At 37.6% G+C, this 18,216-nt stretch overlaps 1 protein-coding gene across 1 annotated transcript; it reads right to left on the bottom strand.

Moving 5' to 3' along the window:
- Positions 1 to 939: 939 nt before the first annotated feature.
- On the bottom strand, positions 940 to 7,515 carry LOC128676049 (mucin-2-like). Its single transcript, XM_053755952.1, has 2 exons — positions 7,131 to 7,515; positions 940 to 6,934 (listed from the first exon to the last, which is right to left on the bottom strand). The coding sequence occupies exons 1-2, from the start codon at positions 7,503 to 7,505 to the stop codon at positions 2,534 to 2,536; spliced, it is 4,776 nt and encodes a 1,591-aa protein (XP_053611927.1). The 5' UTR covers positions 7,506 to 7,515; the 3' UTR covers positions 940 to 2,533.
- Positions 7,516 to 18,216: the final 10,701 nt, after the last annotated feature.

Below are 18,216 nucleotides of genomic sequence, written 5' to 3'. Positions count from 1 at the left end.
CTTTCCTTCTGCATCCTGCAAATGTGACTCGTTCAATCCCACTTAAGTTTTGCCGCGTTCCTCCATAATTCTAGTTTTTGCGCGAATTTTAGTATTAGGTACTCGGTCCGTCAATTTGATGTCCAGTAAGCTTCGTTCACAAAATTAATTCAAATTCAAATCATTTATTCAGAAATTAGACCTTCACAGGCACTTTTTCTCGTCAATTTTTATATTTATAGTTATTTCTCACAAGCTACAAACTACTGGCATTTCGGAACGACCACTGCTGAGAAGAAATGCCGAAAGAAACTCATTTGAACAGTGTTGGTCCTTATCATGCCAGATCGGCTTAACATTATTGTTTCTTACAATGTTTTTTTTTCTAATAATATATAAAAGTACATAATGTACATAGTCAAAAGGTAGGTATATATTTTTTATTTAATATTATTTTTTTATAAAAAAGGTACCCTATGTATTATTCCAGGTACCTGTGGACCAAATTTCATAACAATCCGTCCAGTAGACTTTGCTTGATAGAGTAAGAAACATACACATACATACATCCTCACAAACTTTCGCATTTATATTATTGTAGGATAAGTTATGAATATGAATTACGCCTACTATTATTTGGCAAGCAATCACAACGATGTAAAATGTTCATCATCAATTAATTTAGGAACTTTGTTCTTGTCGGTGGAGCATTTTCCATCTAATTCTGTCCTCAACCATCGATTTCACCTCCCTATACGACACGAGCTCTGCCTTCTCTTTTATTTCATCTAGGAATGCCCTTCTTGGCTTTCTTTTTCGATTATAAACAATGTTCACAAATTCATTTTTAAGGCAAACCTATTTTTTTAGATACATACATACGAGTATTCAAGTTTATTAAACACAAACCACACAAATAAACAGAAAGAACAAGACATTTATTTCATAATTTTTACGACATCATAATACATTAACTACTTACTTCAATAATCCTTCGATCCCGGAGATAATAAAAACAATTTAACAATAATAGGATCGCAGTCAGAATGGGCCGTGCGCGATTTGAGGGGTCAATAACATTGGTTTATTTATTAACAATATTTATTAACAATAAGTACAACGTAGTCATAACAGCAATGAAGTTTTACATTTGATTTTTTTTTAAATTGAATTGGTTTTACATTTATTATCCCCTTGGGGGTAGAATTTACCAAAATCCTTTCTTAGCGGATACCTACATCATATAGATAGATATTTGCATACCAAATTTCAGCCCGATCGGTCCAGTAATTTGAGCTGTGCGTTGATAGATCAGTCACAGTCACCTTTGCGTTTTATAAAATATAGATTTATATTTACATTACCAATTATTCACTTAGCCTAAATATACTTATATAATAATGCTAATAAATTAAGTGATAAGTTCTTGTCTACGTGATTTTAAATAACTCAAACTTTAAAATCCTTAACGTACCTAATGACATGACAACTTAAGCTATATACATCAATGATTATTAAAGTGATTCAGGAAATGTATACAAACAACAAAGAAGACAAAACAAATTGAATTAAATAAATAAAATTTATGTGTTGTTACTTAAATTTTTTGGTGCCTACTCAAAATGTGACACATTCTTACTACATACCTTATTCACTTATCTGAATGCATTGTATTGATAAAATAAACATCAATTAAAAACATGAAAATACCAATGGTTGACTTTGAACATTATTTAAAAGGTTCTAAAGTATAAATTGTGAGATTTACCCTTTAGAACCTTTCCTTCCCTTCCCTATATCGTAACTATATATTAGTTACATATATAGTTACGATATAGGAAAGGGAGACAGCATGGGAATTTTACATGCTGTCTCTCTCTCCTATATCATCTACGCATCGTATAAAATAAACTTTTTTGTTTAGATTTTTTTTTCTTTATTTCTTTCAAACGTGTAGACGCGATGACGCTACGTGTTTTATGTTTCGTAGTAGCCCCCCCCCCCCCTGATTACACTAGTCGATGAGTTCAATACATTAGATAAAAAATGTATCTAATATGTGTCAAATAGTTTTTCAGTAGCATTAATAATTGTTTAAATATATATAATAAGAAAACATAATTATTAATGTAAGGTAACAATAAATATATATAATAAGAATTGTTACCTATTTTGATTATCACATTTGTCATTTTAAATATTATTTTGCTCACACTTCAGGTTGCTAGAACACAAAAATCAAATTACAATAGTGATAATACAATAATTTAAATATTAACAACGGTAAATCTTTCTATATTTACTACAAACAAGAAAGGAAGACAGTAGTATACATTTTATCGATGCTCTAAATCATGCTACATCGCGGTACTCGTATACCTCATACTGTGGGTTCCGTACCCAAGAGTCATATTCAAGGTGGCTGCGCTAATTTTGTATCAATACATTTTGAGATTGCGAAACTCTGCTGATGTTCTAATAAGCCTAAAGTTTTTGTCGCTTTTTGATCAATTTGCATGACAAACATAACGTTGCCTTCAGTAAATATTTCCACTCAAAAACCATCTTCCAAGTTTCTTAATGTAGGAAGAACCATTAAAGTAGCTTGTCCCTCAAAATCTGACATATAAGAGGATCGTTGCAAAGGAGACATTTGCCAGACTTTTTGTCTTCTAATCATTTTGTAAATAGAAAATATCAGAATACCCACTACAGCTATAGATACAACACTGACTGCGCTTACTATAAGCCAAAACTGTACATTTGTTGGCTCAGTTGGTTCTGGTATTAATTCAGTCGTTGTACCTTCTGTTGTAGTATCATCTGTGGTAGGACTTATTGTTTCTTGTGTACTTTCAGTTGTTGTGATATAAGGATCAATTGTTGTGAATTCTGTTGTTGAGGATTCGTCTGTGGCAGGGTTTAATGTAGTAGTTTCTGAGGAAAAGTGAGTAGTGCTTGAGTCAGTAGTGCTCGGGTCAGTAGTGCTCGGGTCAATTGTGCTCGGGTCAGTTGTGCTCGGGTCAGTAGTGCTTGGGTCGGTAGTGCTTGGGTCAATAGTGCTTGGGTCAGTAGTGCTTGGGTCAATAGTGCTTGGGTCAGTAGTGCTTGGGTCAGTAGTGCTTGGGTCAGTAGTGCTTGGATTCGTAGTGCTTGAGTCAGTAGTGCTTGGGTCAGTAGTGCTTGGGTCAGTAGTGCTTGGGTCAGTAGTGCTTGGGTCAGTAGTGCTTGGGTCAGTAGTGCTTGGGTCGGTAGTGCTCGGGTCAGTAGTGCTTGGATTCGTAGTGCTTGAGTCAGTAGTACTTGGGTCAGTAGTACTTGGGTCAGTAGTGCTCGGGTCAGTTGTGCTCGGGTCAGTTGTGCTCGGGTCAGTAGTGCTTGGGTCGGTAGTGCTTGGGTCAATAGTGCTTGGGTCAGTAGTGCTTGGGTCAGTAGTGCTTGGGTCAGTAGTGCTTGGGTGAGTAGTACTTGGGTCAGTAGTGCTCGGGTCAGTAGTGCTCGGGTCAGTTGTGCTCGGGTCAGTTGTGCTCGGGTCGGTAGTGCTTGGGTCGGTAGTGCTTGGGTCAATAGTGCTTGGGTCAGTAGTGCTTGGGTCAATAGTGCTTGGGTCAGTAGTGCTTGGGTCAGTAGTGCTTGGGTCAGTAGTGCTTGGGTCAGTAGTGCTTGGATTCGTAGTGCTTGAGTCAGTAGTGCTTGGGTCAGTTGTGCTCGGGTCAGTAGTGCTTGGGTCAGTAGTGCTTGGGTCAGTAGTGCTTGGGTCAGTAGTGCTTGGGTCAGTAGTGCTTGGGTCAGTAGTGCTTGGGTCAGTAGTGCTTGGATCAGTAGTGCTTGGGTCGGTAGTGCTGGGGTCAGTAGTGCTTGAATTCGTAGTGCTTGGGTCAGTAGTGCTTGAGTCTGTAGTGCTTGGGTCAGTAGTGCTAGGGTCGGTAGTGCTTGGATCGGTAGTGCTTGGGTTGGTAGTGCTTGGGTCAGTAGTGCTTGGGTCGGTAGTGCTAGGGTCGGTAATGCTTGGGTCAGTAGTGCTTGGGTCAGTAGTGCTCGGGTCAGTAGTGCTTGGGTCAGTAGTGCTTGGGTCAGTAGTGCTTGGGTCAGTAGTGCTTGGGTCAGTTGTGCTCGGGTCAGTAGTGCTTGGGTCAGTAGTGCTTGGGTCAGTAGTGTTTGGGTCAGTAGTGCTTGGATCAGTAGTGCTTGGGTCGGTAGTGCTGGGGTCAGTAGTGCTTGAATTCGTAGTGCTTGAATTCGTAGTGCTTGGGTCAGTAGTGCTTGAGTCTGTAGTGCTTGGGTCAGTAGTGCTAGGGTCGGTAGTGCTTGGATCGGTAGTGCTTGGGTTGGTAGTGCTTGGGTCAGTAGTGCTTGGGTCGGTAGTGCTAGGGTCGGTAATGCTTGGGTCAGTAGTGCTTGGGTCAGTAGTGCTTGGGTCAGTAGTGCTTGGGTCAGTAGTGCTTGGGTCGGTAGTGCTTGGGTCGGTAGTGCTTGGGTCGGTAGTGCTTGGGTCAGTAGTGCTAGGGTCGGTAGTGCTTGGGTCAGTAGTGCTTGGGTCAGTAGTGCTTGGGTCAGTAGTGCTTGAGTCTGTAGTGCTTGGGTCAGTAGGACTTGGGTCAGTAGTGCTTGGGTCAGTAGTGCTTGGGTCAGTAGTGCTTGGGTCAGTAGTGCTTGGGTCAGTAGTGCTTGGGTCAGTAGTGCTTGGGTCAGTAGTGCTTGGGTCAGTAGTGCTTGGGTCAGTAGTGCTTGGGTCAGTAGTACTTGGGTCAGTAGTGCTTGGGTCAGTAGTGCTAGGGTCGGTAGTGCTTGGATCGGTAGTGCTTGGGTTGGTAGTGCTTGGGTCAGTAGTGCTTGGGTCAGTAGTGCTTGGGTCAGTAGTGCTCGGGTCGGTAGTGCTCGGGTCAGTAGTGCTCGGGTCAGTTGTGCTCGGGTCTGTAGTGCTTGGGTCAGTAGGACTTGGGTCAGTAGTGCTTGGGTCAGTAGTGCTTGGGTCAGTAGTGCTCGGGTCAGTAGTGCTCGGGTCAGTAGTGCTTGGGTCGGTAGTGCTTGGGTCAGTAGTGCTTGGGTCAGTAGTGCTCGGGTCGGTAGTGCTAGGGTCAGTAGTGCTCGGGTCAGTTGTGCTCGGGTCTGTAGTGCTTGGGTCAGTAGGACTTGGGTCAGTAGTGCTTGGGTCAGTAGTGCTTGGGTCAGTAGTGCTTGGGTCAGTAGTGCTTGGGTCAGTAGTGCTTGGGTCAGTAGTGCTTGGGTCGGTAGTGCTTGAGTCTGTAGTGCTTGGGTCAGTAGTGCTTGGGTCAGTAGTGCTTGGGTCAGTAGTGCTTGGGTCAGTAGTGCTTGGGTCAGTAGTGCTAGGGTCGGTAGTGCTTGGATCGGTAGTGCTTGGGTTGGTAGTGCTTGGGTCAGTAGTGCTTGGGTCAGTAGTGCTAGGGTCGGTAGTGCTTGGGTCAGTAGTGCTTGGGTCAGTAGTACTTGGGTCAGTAGTGCTTGGGTCAGTAGTGCTAGGGTCGGTAGTGCTTGGATCGGTAGTGCTTGGGTTGGTAGTGCTTGGGTCAGTAGTGCTCGGGTCAGTAGTGCTTGGGTCAGTAGTGCTCGGGTCGGTAGTGCTAGGGTCAGTAGTGCTCGGGTCAGTTGTGCTCGGGTCTGTAGTGCTTGGGTCAGTGGGACTTGGGTCAGTAGTGCTTGGGTCAGTAGTGCTTGGGTCAGTAGTGCTTGGGTCGGTAGTGCTAGGGTCAGTAGTGCTCGGGTCAGTAGTGCTTGGATTCGTAGTGCTTGAGTCTGTAGTACTTGGGTCAGTAGTGCTTGGGTCAGTTGTGCTCGGGTCAGTTATGCTCGGGTCAGTAGTGCTAGGGTCGGTAGTGCTTGAGTCTGTAGTGCTTGGGTCAGTAGTGCTTGGGTCAGTAGTGCTTGGGTCAGTAGTGCTTGGGTCAGTAGTGCTAGGGTCGGTAGTGCTTGGATCGGTAGTGCTTGGGTTGGTAGTGCTTGGGTCAGTAGTGCTTGGGTCAGTAGTGCTAGGGTCGGTAGTGCTTGGGTCAGTAGTGCTTGGGTCAGTAGTGCTTGGGTCAGTTGTGCTTGGGTCAGTGGTGCTTGGGTCAGTAGTGCTTGGGTCAGTAGTGCTTGGGTCAATAGTGCTTGGGTCAGTATTGCTTGGGTCGGTAGTGCTTGGGTCGGTAGTGCTTAGGTCGATAGTGCTTGGGTCAGTAGTGCTTGGGTCAGTTGTGCTCGGGTCAGTTGTGCTTGGGTCAGTTGTGCTCGTGTCAGTAGTGCTTGGGTCGGTAGTGCTTGGGTCAATAGTGCTTGGGTCAGTAGTGCTTGGGTCAGTAGTTCTTGGGTCAGTAGTGCTTGGGTCAGTAGTGCTTGGGTCAGTTGTGCTCGGGTCGGTAGTGCTTGGGTCGGTAGTGCTTGGGTCAATAGTGCTTGGGTCAGTGGTGCTTGGGTCAGTAGTGCTTGGGTCAGTAGTGCTTGGATCAATAGTGCTTGGGTCAGTATTGCTTGGGTCAATAGTGCTTGGGTCAGTAGTGCTTGGGTCAGTAGTGCTTGGGTCAGTAGTGCTTGGGTCAGTAGTGCTTGGGTCAGTAGTGCTTGGGTCAGTAGTGATTGGGTCAATAGTGCTTGAGTCTGTTGTAGTTTCGGTGTTTGCTATTTCTGTAAGTGAATCTATGAAAATGATTTGTTCTGTTGTTGTTGAATTCGCCGAGCTACCTATACCCTTCAATCTGAGTTCTACCTTTTTTTTATTTCTGGTTTCATGATGGATTCTTGCTTGTTTATCGTCGTCATTAATAAATGTTTCAATGTTTCTTTCGGCTGAACGGATAAGCTTATGTTGTCTTAAAATGTTAAGTAAGTTGTTTGAAATTTCTCCTGTACTTCGTTTATGCCTTTTGGTAGCTTTGTTTCTATTATTTCCCATTTCATTTAACCTGCACATTATTTTGAGGGATTTTATAGAAACATTGCATGTAGAGAATATTAAAACCTGTAAGAAAAATGAAAATATCTAATTAATATTCTAATAAAGGTGGTTTGAATATTATCACTGTGGACACATAATATTATATATATTGATATTCATTTATTATATATATATTTTGTAAATGTAGCTACATTTAATCTTAAATCTTGTATATCGATGTTGTATTTGATTGAAAATTCTAATAATTGATTGTACTCACGTAACCATCGTCGTTCTCTGTTAAATTTATATCAAGTTGAATAGAATTTGGTCCATTTATTAGTCCAACATTCTTTGTCAAAATTCTTCTTTCCAAGACATGTTTATTATTAATACTATACAGAAAAAGTGCTATTATATCACTCTCGTCTCTTAAATGGACCAGTAAGTTTGCTTTTAGCACTCCTATTTTTAGCGTCAAAATGTTAGATTGAACACACTTGTAATGATTAATTCTTGAGAAATCATTATCACTGTTGATTATTGATTTTAAATCTCTGCACATATTGCCACTTTCATTTTTGTTGCCATAGTTAGATACAACTATTTGAAACAAAAAAATCGTGAATATATTTGTAAAAAATAATCGACACATTTTGTGTACGATGTTTACTTACAACCAAAATTGAATGGCTTATAAATTATTATTTTTTTATCTATACAATGTCAACTTATCAGGACAGAGATTGTTTAAATCCGATTGTCGGTAATTGATATAGATTATACAATGTTATTTACATCTCAACCATCGATATCTTACAAACAGTAAGATTAAGTACAATGAATAAAAATACTTAAGGCTATTTTCTAAAAAAACGGACTTGCGCAGTGACTGTATCATTATTAACGAGTTTAGGATTTTATCCTTAACTGTAACTGTAACCCGGCTTAGGTGCAATGTTATGAAAGTTACATAACATATAAACTTTTCTCTTGAATTCCTCTGTCTATTAAAAAAACCGGCATCAAAATCCATTGCGTAGTTTTAAAGATCTAAGCATACGTAGAGACATGCAGATAGATAGTGGGAAGCGACTTTGTTTTATACTATGTAATGATAATAGCCTTTCCTTTTGCCAATTTAATGCTTCTAACTCAACGGAAAGCATCCTAAACGTTTCGATTTCTCTGCATAATCGCAATACTCGCGACTTCAAAATCATTATTTGTTTGTGAAAATTTAAAAGTTTAATTTTTTCACTGCTACAAGATACCGTCAGATCATTTACTCGGCAATTTTTTTTCTAGAAATTCGATTTTCTTTTAGAAGTAATAAAAAAAAAAGTTTGAACATATGTTTTATTTCCTTTTTTTTTTAATCAGCCTTTTTAGTCTCAGTAAAACATGGTATTTTAGTGACAGAAATGATGTCACCATGCGAAAAATATAAAATTATAGCTTTCTTATTTAAAGCATTTCATTAATATTAATATTTGTCAAACTTCAGAATGAAACAGAAAATGTCGAAAAGGATGATGCGATAAAAATAAATAATATTACAGGTATGTAGGTACTGTAGTAAATCATAACTATACCTAAAGTAATTTAAGTCTAACACCTTGCATAAAAATGGCCTTATGCGAGAGATTTTAATTTGATTTTATTTGATTTGAGATATTATTATTATTGACACTTTAATTTTAAATTGATTTCATTTTAGTCTGTTGTAGTCAGTGGTTGTCGAGTCTGTTGTAGTGGAGTCAGTGGTTGTCGAGTCTGTTGTAGTGGAGTCAGTGGTTGTCGAGTCTGTTGTAGTGGAGTCAGTGGTTGTCGAGTCTGTTGTAGTGGAGTCAATGGTTGTCGAGTCTGTTGTAGTGGAGTCAGTGGTTGTCGAGTCTGTTGTAGTGGAGTCAGTGGTTGTTGAGTCTGTTGTAGTGGAGTCAGTGGTTGTCGAGTCTGTTGTAGTGGAGTCAGTGGTTGTCGAGTCTGTTGTAGTGGAGTCAGTGGTTGTCGAGTCTGTTGTAGTGGAGTCAGTGGTTGTCGAGTCTGTTGTAGTAGAGTCAGTGGTTGTCGAGTCTGTTGTAGTGGAGTCAGTACTTTTAGAATTTGTGGTAGTATGCTGGTAAATTTTCTCCTTTATATGTTCTCCACTACGTATTGGATACGGCTCCATCTTCGATGTTATTACGTAATTTCTTGAATTTTAATTTTTTGTTGTTGAATTTGTTGTAGCATCAATTTTATTTACATTATATCCTTTGTTGTTTTCTCTGTTTTTCTATTTATATTTCTCTTTTTTCTTTAATTCTCTTTTCTCATAATCACTCTTAGTTTCAGTTTTGTTTTTGATGAATATATTGTGACAAATCACATAGATTAAGATAGCCACAAAGTTAGTTCGAGACTTGTGTTATGGGATACTAACTCAACTATACTATATTTTATAACAAATACATCCAAGACTCGGGCCAATCAGAAAATGATCATTTTCCATCATGACTCGATCGGGGATCGAACCCGGGATCTCTAGGTTCAGAGGCAAGCACTGCGCCACCGAGGTCGTCAAACACTTAATATTAACACTTACATATCCTGTGTAAGGTCTTCCAGTGTCTTCTAAATCCAACTTCGACAAATAGGAGTTTATTTGTCGAAGTTGGATTTAGAAGACAATTGATTTTATTATTAGAGTGTAACAGGTTCGATTTCTTCTTAACGTTTTCACAAATTTCATTTTTCTCGTAAATTATTAATACAATTTTATTATTTACTGAAAACGGGGCCGTTGCTTCTATGATCACTTCAAGATTACAAGACACTTCGATAATATTTGATGTTACACAACTTAATATTTTTTTGGGGATATGTAACCAGATTCTGCATTTGTCGAATTAACAAAATCCCAAGATGGGATATCACCACACGTTTCGCGGTCATGTTTGAAATCCAATATTTTATCTTCGTATTCTCCAATAACATAGGTTATTAAAAATATCAGTATGAATAACTTATCTTTATGCTGCATGTTTTCTTATTTTTTACGGCACCAATAATTTCCGTGGTGTCCTTGCGCATGTGCAATTATTAAATAAATACTTATTAATGTAATCTCATCTCTTGCAATTCTTATCGAATGATTTAATGTCACTTTTTGTGGTATCGCCAGTAATTAATTATATTTGAATTTGTACTATGTGTGAGTATCATGGAGCATAGTTCGTAACGTATATTAAATACGCCTTTATTCTCTCACTTTACTTACGTCTGAAGTGAAGTCAGGCAGGCCTGACTTCACACATTGGGAATGCTGTTGTGGCCTGTCAAAGCCCTTAGGCGCTCTGTAGGAGGATGTAGTGGTCCTATCTTTGAGCGGATCTACACGCGTCATACATATCACGCAATCCTATAAAAAAACAACGAAGATGGCTTTTCTAATAGAAAACAAGATTTTTACAAAAATGACATTTTCGCCACAAGCTTTTATTGTCGTCAGAGAGATGTTGTGACATTTAACGCCTGACAAAAAAACTCACGTCCGTGCTGAAAACGGTTGAGGAGTTCCCTCGTTTGGAGTCGATCCGGGCTGCACCAGCAGGTCATGTATATTATAATAATGCATTGTCATGGGAACTGAAGCGACGTGGCAAATTTCAACTCTGTAGGTCAACTGGAAGTAGGAAAAATTTAACTTGCAAGATTTTAAGAGCTTGTAAAAAATAAATTTTATAGCTTTATTCTCGTCTGAGTGTTTTCCCGGTTTCTTCTGCAGTTGTAAAACGTCAGAACCCAGGATCTACTTTCCTACTTTTACTTCTTTATTTCACATGGCCATAAAATGGATCAAATCAAACTGACAAATTATGTTAATTCATTTTCATTTAAGTCATTTTACGAGTGTTTTGTACACAGAAAAATATCTTATTCATGTACTCATATTTAACTGTATATTCGTCATATATCTAAGCAAAATATATTCCTGTAAGTCGATGGGCCCGACAGGATAACAAGTGTGACAATACATGGGATACAGCAGCGATACAAATGTTTTCTGTATAACGATATGTGTGAGGAAGAATCGTTATCGGTGAACATAAATAACTGGAACGATCGACCCATTTTGGCATAGTGCGATCGTTTTGATTTTATGTTAATTTCTTTTTGGTACCCCCGGTCAAGTTAAAGTGGAAAAGTATATTTTTGTGACGTGTGAAGTGACCTGAGTGTTGGATTGGTCTCTAATATGTATATGTTACAAAACATAGTATAGCTGATTTAGTATCTCAATGGTTCAGTGGTGATTATGTAAATTCACATTTTAAATGATAATGTAAATTCATCCTCTTAGTTTTTAATATATGTATAAGACCTACATTTGTTAATTGACGTCTTTAGAGAAAAGGCTGCGGTGGAGTTTGTTCTTCTTCTTCCGTTACTTCTTCACCTGCGCTTTGGAAGTCGGCAGTAGACTTAGTCTACTTAGACTAAGACTTCAATTTAGGATGAATGACGTCAAAAAATTAAGTAATTTTTTGACGACAATAAGAGATGTCATTCATCCTAAATTGAATAAAGAATTTTGAATTTTTGAAGTGGCAACCCCGAAATTAAATGATAATAATAACATGCGATAACTGTCCAAAAAACTTAAGTATCTTAAGCATAAAGTAAGTACATTAAGCAAAAAATAAGTAAGCACCGGCTCCAGGTTTCGGGGCAATTTTCAAGAAACAACATTTTTGTTCTCTCTTCACAGTCGTTATTTCGTTATGGCTGAGGGTCGTGGTCATTACGTGGAATGAAACACACACAACAACTTTCTTGGCACTATTAATGAAGTGGTTTATCATTACCCATTGTGGTCTCCATTTTACACACAAATTAATGATCAACCTGTGTGCAGGTTTCCTCACGATGTTTTCCTTCCCCGGAAGCAAGTAGTGGTCGATGAAAACTACTACACATGAGTCAGATTGGTAAACAAACTCATGTGTCACGAGTAGGATTCGAACCTGGGACCTTTCAATCGGGCGTCGTAACTATTACACCACCACAGCTTCTTTTTGTTCTACCCTCTGTTTAATCTAGTAAGTATTATTACCTACGAGTTAATGGTTAGTAGACTAATATCGCCGACCTTTCAAACACCTGACTGGAAACTTGTCCGTCCGCATCTGAATTAGAATGCTGCTTGATTAGGGAAGACTTATCCGGTATCCTCATTGAGCGACAGATAAACGACGCGATTCGATATTAAACAAGATATTTTTTACAGTGCAAAAACTTTACAAGCAAATTTGGACAATGAGACTAACTTTTTAACTCCCGACGCAAAAAGAGGTGTTTGACCGCTAAGTGTGTCTGTCTTTGATAGCTAATTTGTATGCGGTGGTTCTTAGATATGTTTGGTCAAAATCGATTCAGCCGTTCAAAAGTTGTAGCCTAATGAATATTGAAAGTCGGGGTTTTTTTGATTTGTCTAGCAAATAAACTTGTTGTTTTCAAAGAGCTCAATATCAAAAAATTAAAAAAAAATGTGGTCTTCGAAACTTGTTACCTGATCGGACTTTGTATGAAAAAGAATTTAATGTTTAATACGGTAAGGTTACGGTAATATTAATATGTTACTGTACATATTGAGGTATATGGGAAATCATACACCATCGTGCTGTTATATTTTATAGGCTATGAGACTTGCAGGGATAGGTGTTTAGATGTTGAGACCTATTCTTTTTTATCGACGATACGATATATACGACGTTATCTAGATTTTGAGAAACCAACTGTTCTGTGAACTGTGGGGGGGGGGTATCCACAGTTCACAGAATCATCTTCATCGAAAAATTTTGTCTTCGTTGAAACATTTTTTGGTTTCTCAAAATCTTGATAAGCTTGAATTAAAATAATCGGTGAATTCCGTTCTGCTTGACATAATATATTAGATAAGGTAAGAACATGATAATAAAGTTTGAACAACGTGAGTTATTAATAAAGAAGTGCTTTCGATGAAGTGTCATTCTGTGAACTGTGGATATCATGTCGTAACGCGCCTCGTCGCGCTTCCATGTAGCATTTACAGCTCAGCTAGGACCCCGAGCTAGGGATACCATCCGGCTCCGGCCGCCTCTTGAATTAAAGACATTTGAGCTCTGAGAATATGCATAATTTCTTGCTTTACAAACGAAGTTTACGCATTTCGAATGATGAATTTATTTATGTTATTATAAATATATTTATAATACAGTTTGCATGACGAATATTTAGAACTTTGTATACATTTTTATTATGGTAGGTACTTATATTGCAGTTTTGGACAAATTGCTTCGCTCATCATATAATCTTGCATTACAATTGGCACTATGATCGTTCCAACTCTTTCATTCAGAAGATAATAGATAAAAATCATTGTAACTGACATATTTTTTTGTGAAGCATCACTTAATTGGCTATTCGACCGGGTAAAAAATATAATGTAGATACTTATATGAAGGTATTTAAATGTAATCAAACACGATATATAATTAAATGTCACTTTAATTGATCAATTTTATTATTAATTACGAGATTTACTATTTTTTCCGTCTCATTAAAGCACAACTATGAATAACTACAAATGCTTTTTGACTTCAAAATCGTCATATTTTTGTTTGGTTTGCTTACCAGTTCTTGAGCAAAGAGATCTCCTTATCGTTAGATAAGTGATATAATATGATAATGGTTAGGTTTGGACAATTTTTTTTATTTGTTTCTTTTGTTGACAAAATTCGACATCAACTAACAATCTTTATGTAATCCATTGGCTATACGGTCGGTTTTCATAAATGCCAAACTGATATTCCTGACGACATGGCGTCACGAACTTGCGACCGAATTGAGACTAAGTTTGCTCTATCAACCGTATTTTACCAGTGAATTAACTTCGATAACTAGCGCTTTCATGGAATCTGTTCTATATTGTACCTCGTCTGTTTACTTTGCTGGTATGGGCGATAGAAATATATACTACTAGCTACCCCCCGGGGCTTCGCTCCAGTGGGAATTTCGGAATAAAAAATACCCTTTGTGTTATTCTAGGTTATATTCTATCCATGTACCAAATTTCATAACAATCCGTCCAGTAGATTTTGTGTGACATACATACAACTGTCGCATTTATCATAACTTCACGGGTACTTGTTCGATATTTGTAAATCAAATAATATTTATCAAAGCTACAGCTGAGAAGAAATGTTAAAAAAGAAAGTAACAAATCATTATTTTCTTCCAAAAATCATACACGAGTATGGAACACACAGAAGGGTTTAAAAAAAAAAATTCCAACAAAGCAATACGTGCACCACGGAAGATTCGCAAGAAATATGATCGCCTATTACGATGTCCGCAGTACATCACGAAATAAACTATCACCCATTTACCGGAACGAGAGTTTAAGTCTGCACCGAATGTGCCGAGCATTTCGTCAGTGGAAATGGTAGGGCTGTGGCAGGGTTGCCATGTACGGAATACAATTACAAATTACACTTTCATTATCGTTTATTCTTGCACTTCTGAATATTCCTTTATGTTCTACACAATATGTGCTCGTGTTAATTAATTAACAATATCCTATACACGAAGCTTCCAGACGTCATAAAAAACAACTTTTGTTCGGAAATATTTGGAAATTTGAAAAAGTTGTTTTACTCTCCCATACAAAACCGATTGCCACACAACACCAGACCGACCAATTTGTATGGGAAAATACATGTTCAAAGTGGTGGTGAATAAAATTTATTATCAATCCATCTATCTAATTAATTTTTTTAAGAGACATCACGACTCGTCTCATGGAGGCAACAGGAGATTTGAGAGCTAGCAGCTTTTTTGTTCAGCGTATAAATCCCGCAATATATAGCGAGGAAACGCTGCCAGTGTTTTGGGCACGTAGCCTTCCTGCGGGGCGTTGGAACTATAAACTATATCTATGTTACTGACACGAGATCAAACATAGGCTACGCTAGGCGGAGCTGCGGGCAAGAGATAGTCTTAAATAAAACTGAAATTTAGTCCGTTGGTTTTCAGAGCGCCAACCCTGTTTGTTTTAGTGTGCATTATTCATGAAGCTATTTATTTGTATTGCTTACTCACCTTGCCTTCTCCTCTGTAGGTTTTTCTATCTGATATTTTTACTCTCGGTTCTATGAAAAATTAAAACTATGTACGCCTTTCCGACGATCGTGACAAATGTGCAATTGAGTATTCAAGTTTTTAAATAAAATGACTCTCTCATGATTTGTATCCTGATTCCTTAAATTCTACTTTAATTCGACAGATCAAGCCAGCATTTTTTGGGTTAGTCCCATCTGCCAGGACCAATCATCAACATTATATCGAGCGTGTTATTGCTAACACTGTTGTCAGATTTTATTCAAGTCACCCAAAGGCATCTGACATGACTTTTACGACTACCCACCGTCGTCTAGCGGCAGGTAGTCGCATACACATTAGTTAATTAAACTGTAGTTTTCCTTCGCCCGAAGCAAGCCAGAACCAATGATAACAAAACTGTACCTAAATTATAAAGTAAGGCAAATAATGTTCATTTTCTTCTATGTCTGTGACCAAATAACAACATAAAAGAACACCTTTTTACCAAACCACTTAAAAAGATGGTGTAATCAAAACAAGTGTAGTCCTATAAAGAGAACAGATCAGCTAATTCCATCAGCATAAAATCGCGTCGGACCATTCAGTCAATACCATAAATTCGGTTTTACTACAGGTACGTCCCCCGACATATTAAAATGTAAATCACACGGCCGATTTAATTTCAGGCTTGGAGAAGCTTAAATACCTCAAGTTGATAAGAAACAGCGATTTACATATTTGTCTCGTGTCTGATACAGCAGTATGTTATCAGATCACATTGTCCAGTAAATATTGTTTATTTACGGTTTTCTAGTTTCCAATATGTCATCTACTTACAAGAAAGAAAAGATCATTTTTTTATCAAAAATCATCATTCATCATCATACATAGATAAACATCCAAAACCCGGGCCAATCAGAAAAATATCATTTTCTATCATGACCTGACCGGGAATTGAATCCGCGATTTCTCGGTTCAGAGGCAAGCACTTAACCACTGCGAGAGGTCGTGAAAAACACTTGTAACAGGTTGTACGTACAAATATCTACTTGTTCAATTGAAGATTATCCAATCTCCTGTACGATTCGTATTTTTTGTTCTATATAAATAAAAACAAATAAATAGGCCCAGTCAAGGTCAAAGTCACGTTCTGGTACAACAACGTCGGCCCGCTCCGCTTATGTCTTGTACCAAACCACAAATAGTTAGCTCCTCCCCAGGTCTTGTTGGACCAAACAGATTGCTTTAAATTGCTGACTGTCTAATGTACGAAGGCATGAATCTTCTTAATCGTCTAACATTTTTACTGCAATTTGAAAAACATGGTGTACGCTGTTATATAAATTAGTTCGTGTAAAAATTGTTGGGTAATATACAAACTTGTATTAGAATAGAATAGAATATCGTTTATATTGCCAAAATATAAAATACCATACAACAAAAAAGACAGAAAAAAAAACAGCAGCAGAAGTGAAAACATGAATATTAACGTTGTGCATTTTTGACGTCTTACGAATTTGTCCTGACGAGACTTTAACATTTTTTACCCACCACAAAAAGTGCACAACGCCGCTAAAGTTTTCACTTAAAAAAAAAAGAACATACATAGAATAACATTAAATATAATAATTGGTAATTCCTAGAGTCATGTGACTATGGTGGTTAATAAAAAAAAATCAGCCCAAGTTACAAGCAGAAGATAGTAACAAATTCATGCAAACATTCTTTGTAAGAAATTCTGACAAAGTCCCGCTAAGTGACCCCGTATTAAGATTCCCATCAGGACTTTTCTCTGCTCATTGAACTAGCTACGCAATCTTTCTTTTGCATTTCCACAAGCTCTGTGAAGTAACGTCGGCCACGAGAATGCATTATAGTAGTCACAAGAATACATTTCTGTGACAATTGTGTAAATCTAGGCTTTTCCCCACAGTTCAATGTGTTAAAAAATTGTAACATTTATAACATTTAATAATCACCGATTTACACACTACGTAAACAGAAATTTAAATGCCATCAAAAACATGCTGTAAAAAACCCAAGTCTCGCAGCTCAATTTTTCTACCGTAAAAAGTTGTGAGATCCATGTAATACCAAGTCGATTAATTTATTTAGTCCCTTCTGTCTTAAGTTATTACGCAAGTTATTATTATATCAATATTAAAAATCTTTTAGGTTTTAAATAAATAGATCGACTTGGCCATCGCATGAAAACACAATGTGTCTTACAACTAATACATATTATATTAGATTGTTTAGTCTATGGCATGTACACTGTATAGTCGTGAACACTTTTAGATTAAAAGAATTTATCAGACTGACAGATGGACAAGGAAGTGATGCTAACATATTCTTTGGGAGGGAAGGAACCTTCAAAATAAGTTATTTCAAGTTATGATTTTGAATGTCAATTTAAATTTATTATTATAAAATGGTAATTTTCGTGGCCAAACTATAGAAACTGGTTCTTTTTATATTTGGTTATGTTCACTTCAATGTTTAGTAACGCGATTAAATTATGCTCAGCAGAAGTGGAAAATCTATTTTTTTTTTAATGAAGACCATTCGATTGCATTCGAAGGAAATTTAATTTAGATAAAATGTGAAAGAATATTTTCGTGTTTTATTCTAAGAAACATTAAAAAAATATAGAAATAAAAAGATTAATTAACAATTAACAAACTTTAGAGTATAATAGTATAAATAAATATAATAAATCATGTAATCAAAATATGCAAACTGACACACGATTCAAATCTTCAAATGTCGTAAAGTACGATCAAAACATCAACTTTTCCTTACCTTTCTTTGATCATAATTTAATTTCAAAACAAAATCACTTAATCTTTGCTGCTCCCGATTCACTTATATCGTCAGAGACGGATTTTGATAATACAGGTACGGATATTTTTTATTAGCTTTCTCTTTATGTTCTGCTATTGGTCACGATCCATTTTATTTTCCAAATTCATAATTCAACTACTTTTAAACATTCGCGTTGCATAATTATTTATCAAAGAGCAGATATTAAACGCGCACATACCTTTTTTTTTTCCCAGACGTTTCGAACCCTGTTACAAAGGTCACTATCAGTGTGTATTGTGACGGTACTTGGCGGCGAATTAATATAGCGGTAGAAGAAGATTCTACCAGACAGACATCGTCGCCGTAGCTTGCTGAGTCAGTCGCCCAGTGACCACGGGCCTTTGTAACAAGATCCGAAACGTCTGGGAAATAAAAAA

The sequence above is a fragment of the Plodia interpunctella genome, chromosome 15 (assembly GCF_027563975.2).
Source record: "Plodia interpunctella isolate USDA-ARS_2022_Savannah chromosome 15, ilPloInte3.2, whole genome shotgun sequence".
NCBI classification, from domain to species: Eukaryota; Metazoa; Arthropoda; class Insecta; order Lepidoptera; family Pyralidae; genus Plodia; species Plodia interpunctella.
The sequence above is the reverse complement of the archived record's forward strand: the minus strand, read 5'-3'. Positions and strand labels throughout refer to the sequence as shown.

Excerpts from the sequence above, each read along its gene's own strand:
- LOC128676049 (XM_053755952.1), bottom strand. The coding sequence starts at position 7,505 with ATGTGTCGATTATTTTTTACAAATATATTCACGATTTTTTTGTTTCAA. Across the intron at positions 6,935-7,130 it reads CAGAGAACGACGATGGTTAC|GTTTTAATATTCTCTACATG; the intron begins GTGAGTACAATC and ends TTTTTCTTACAG.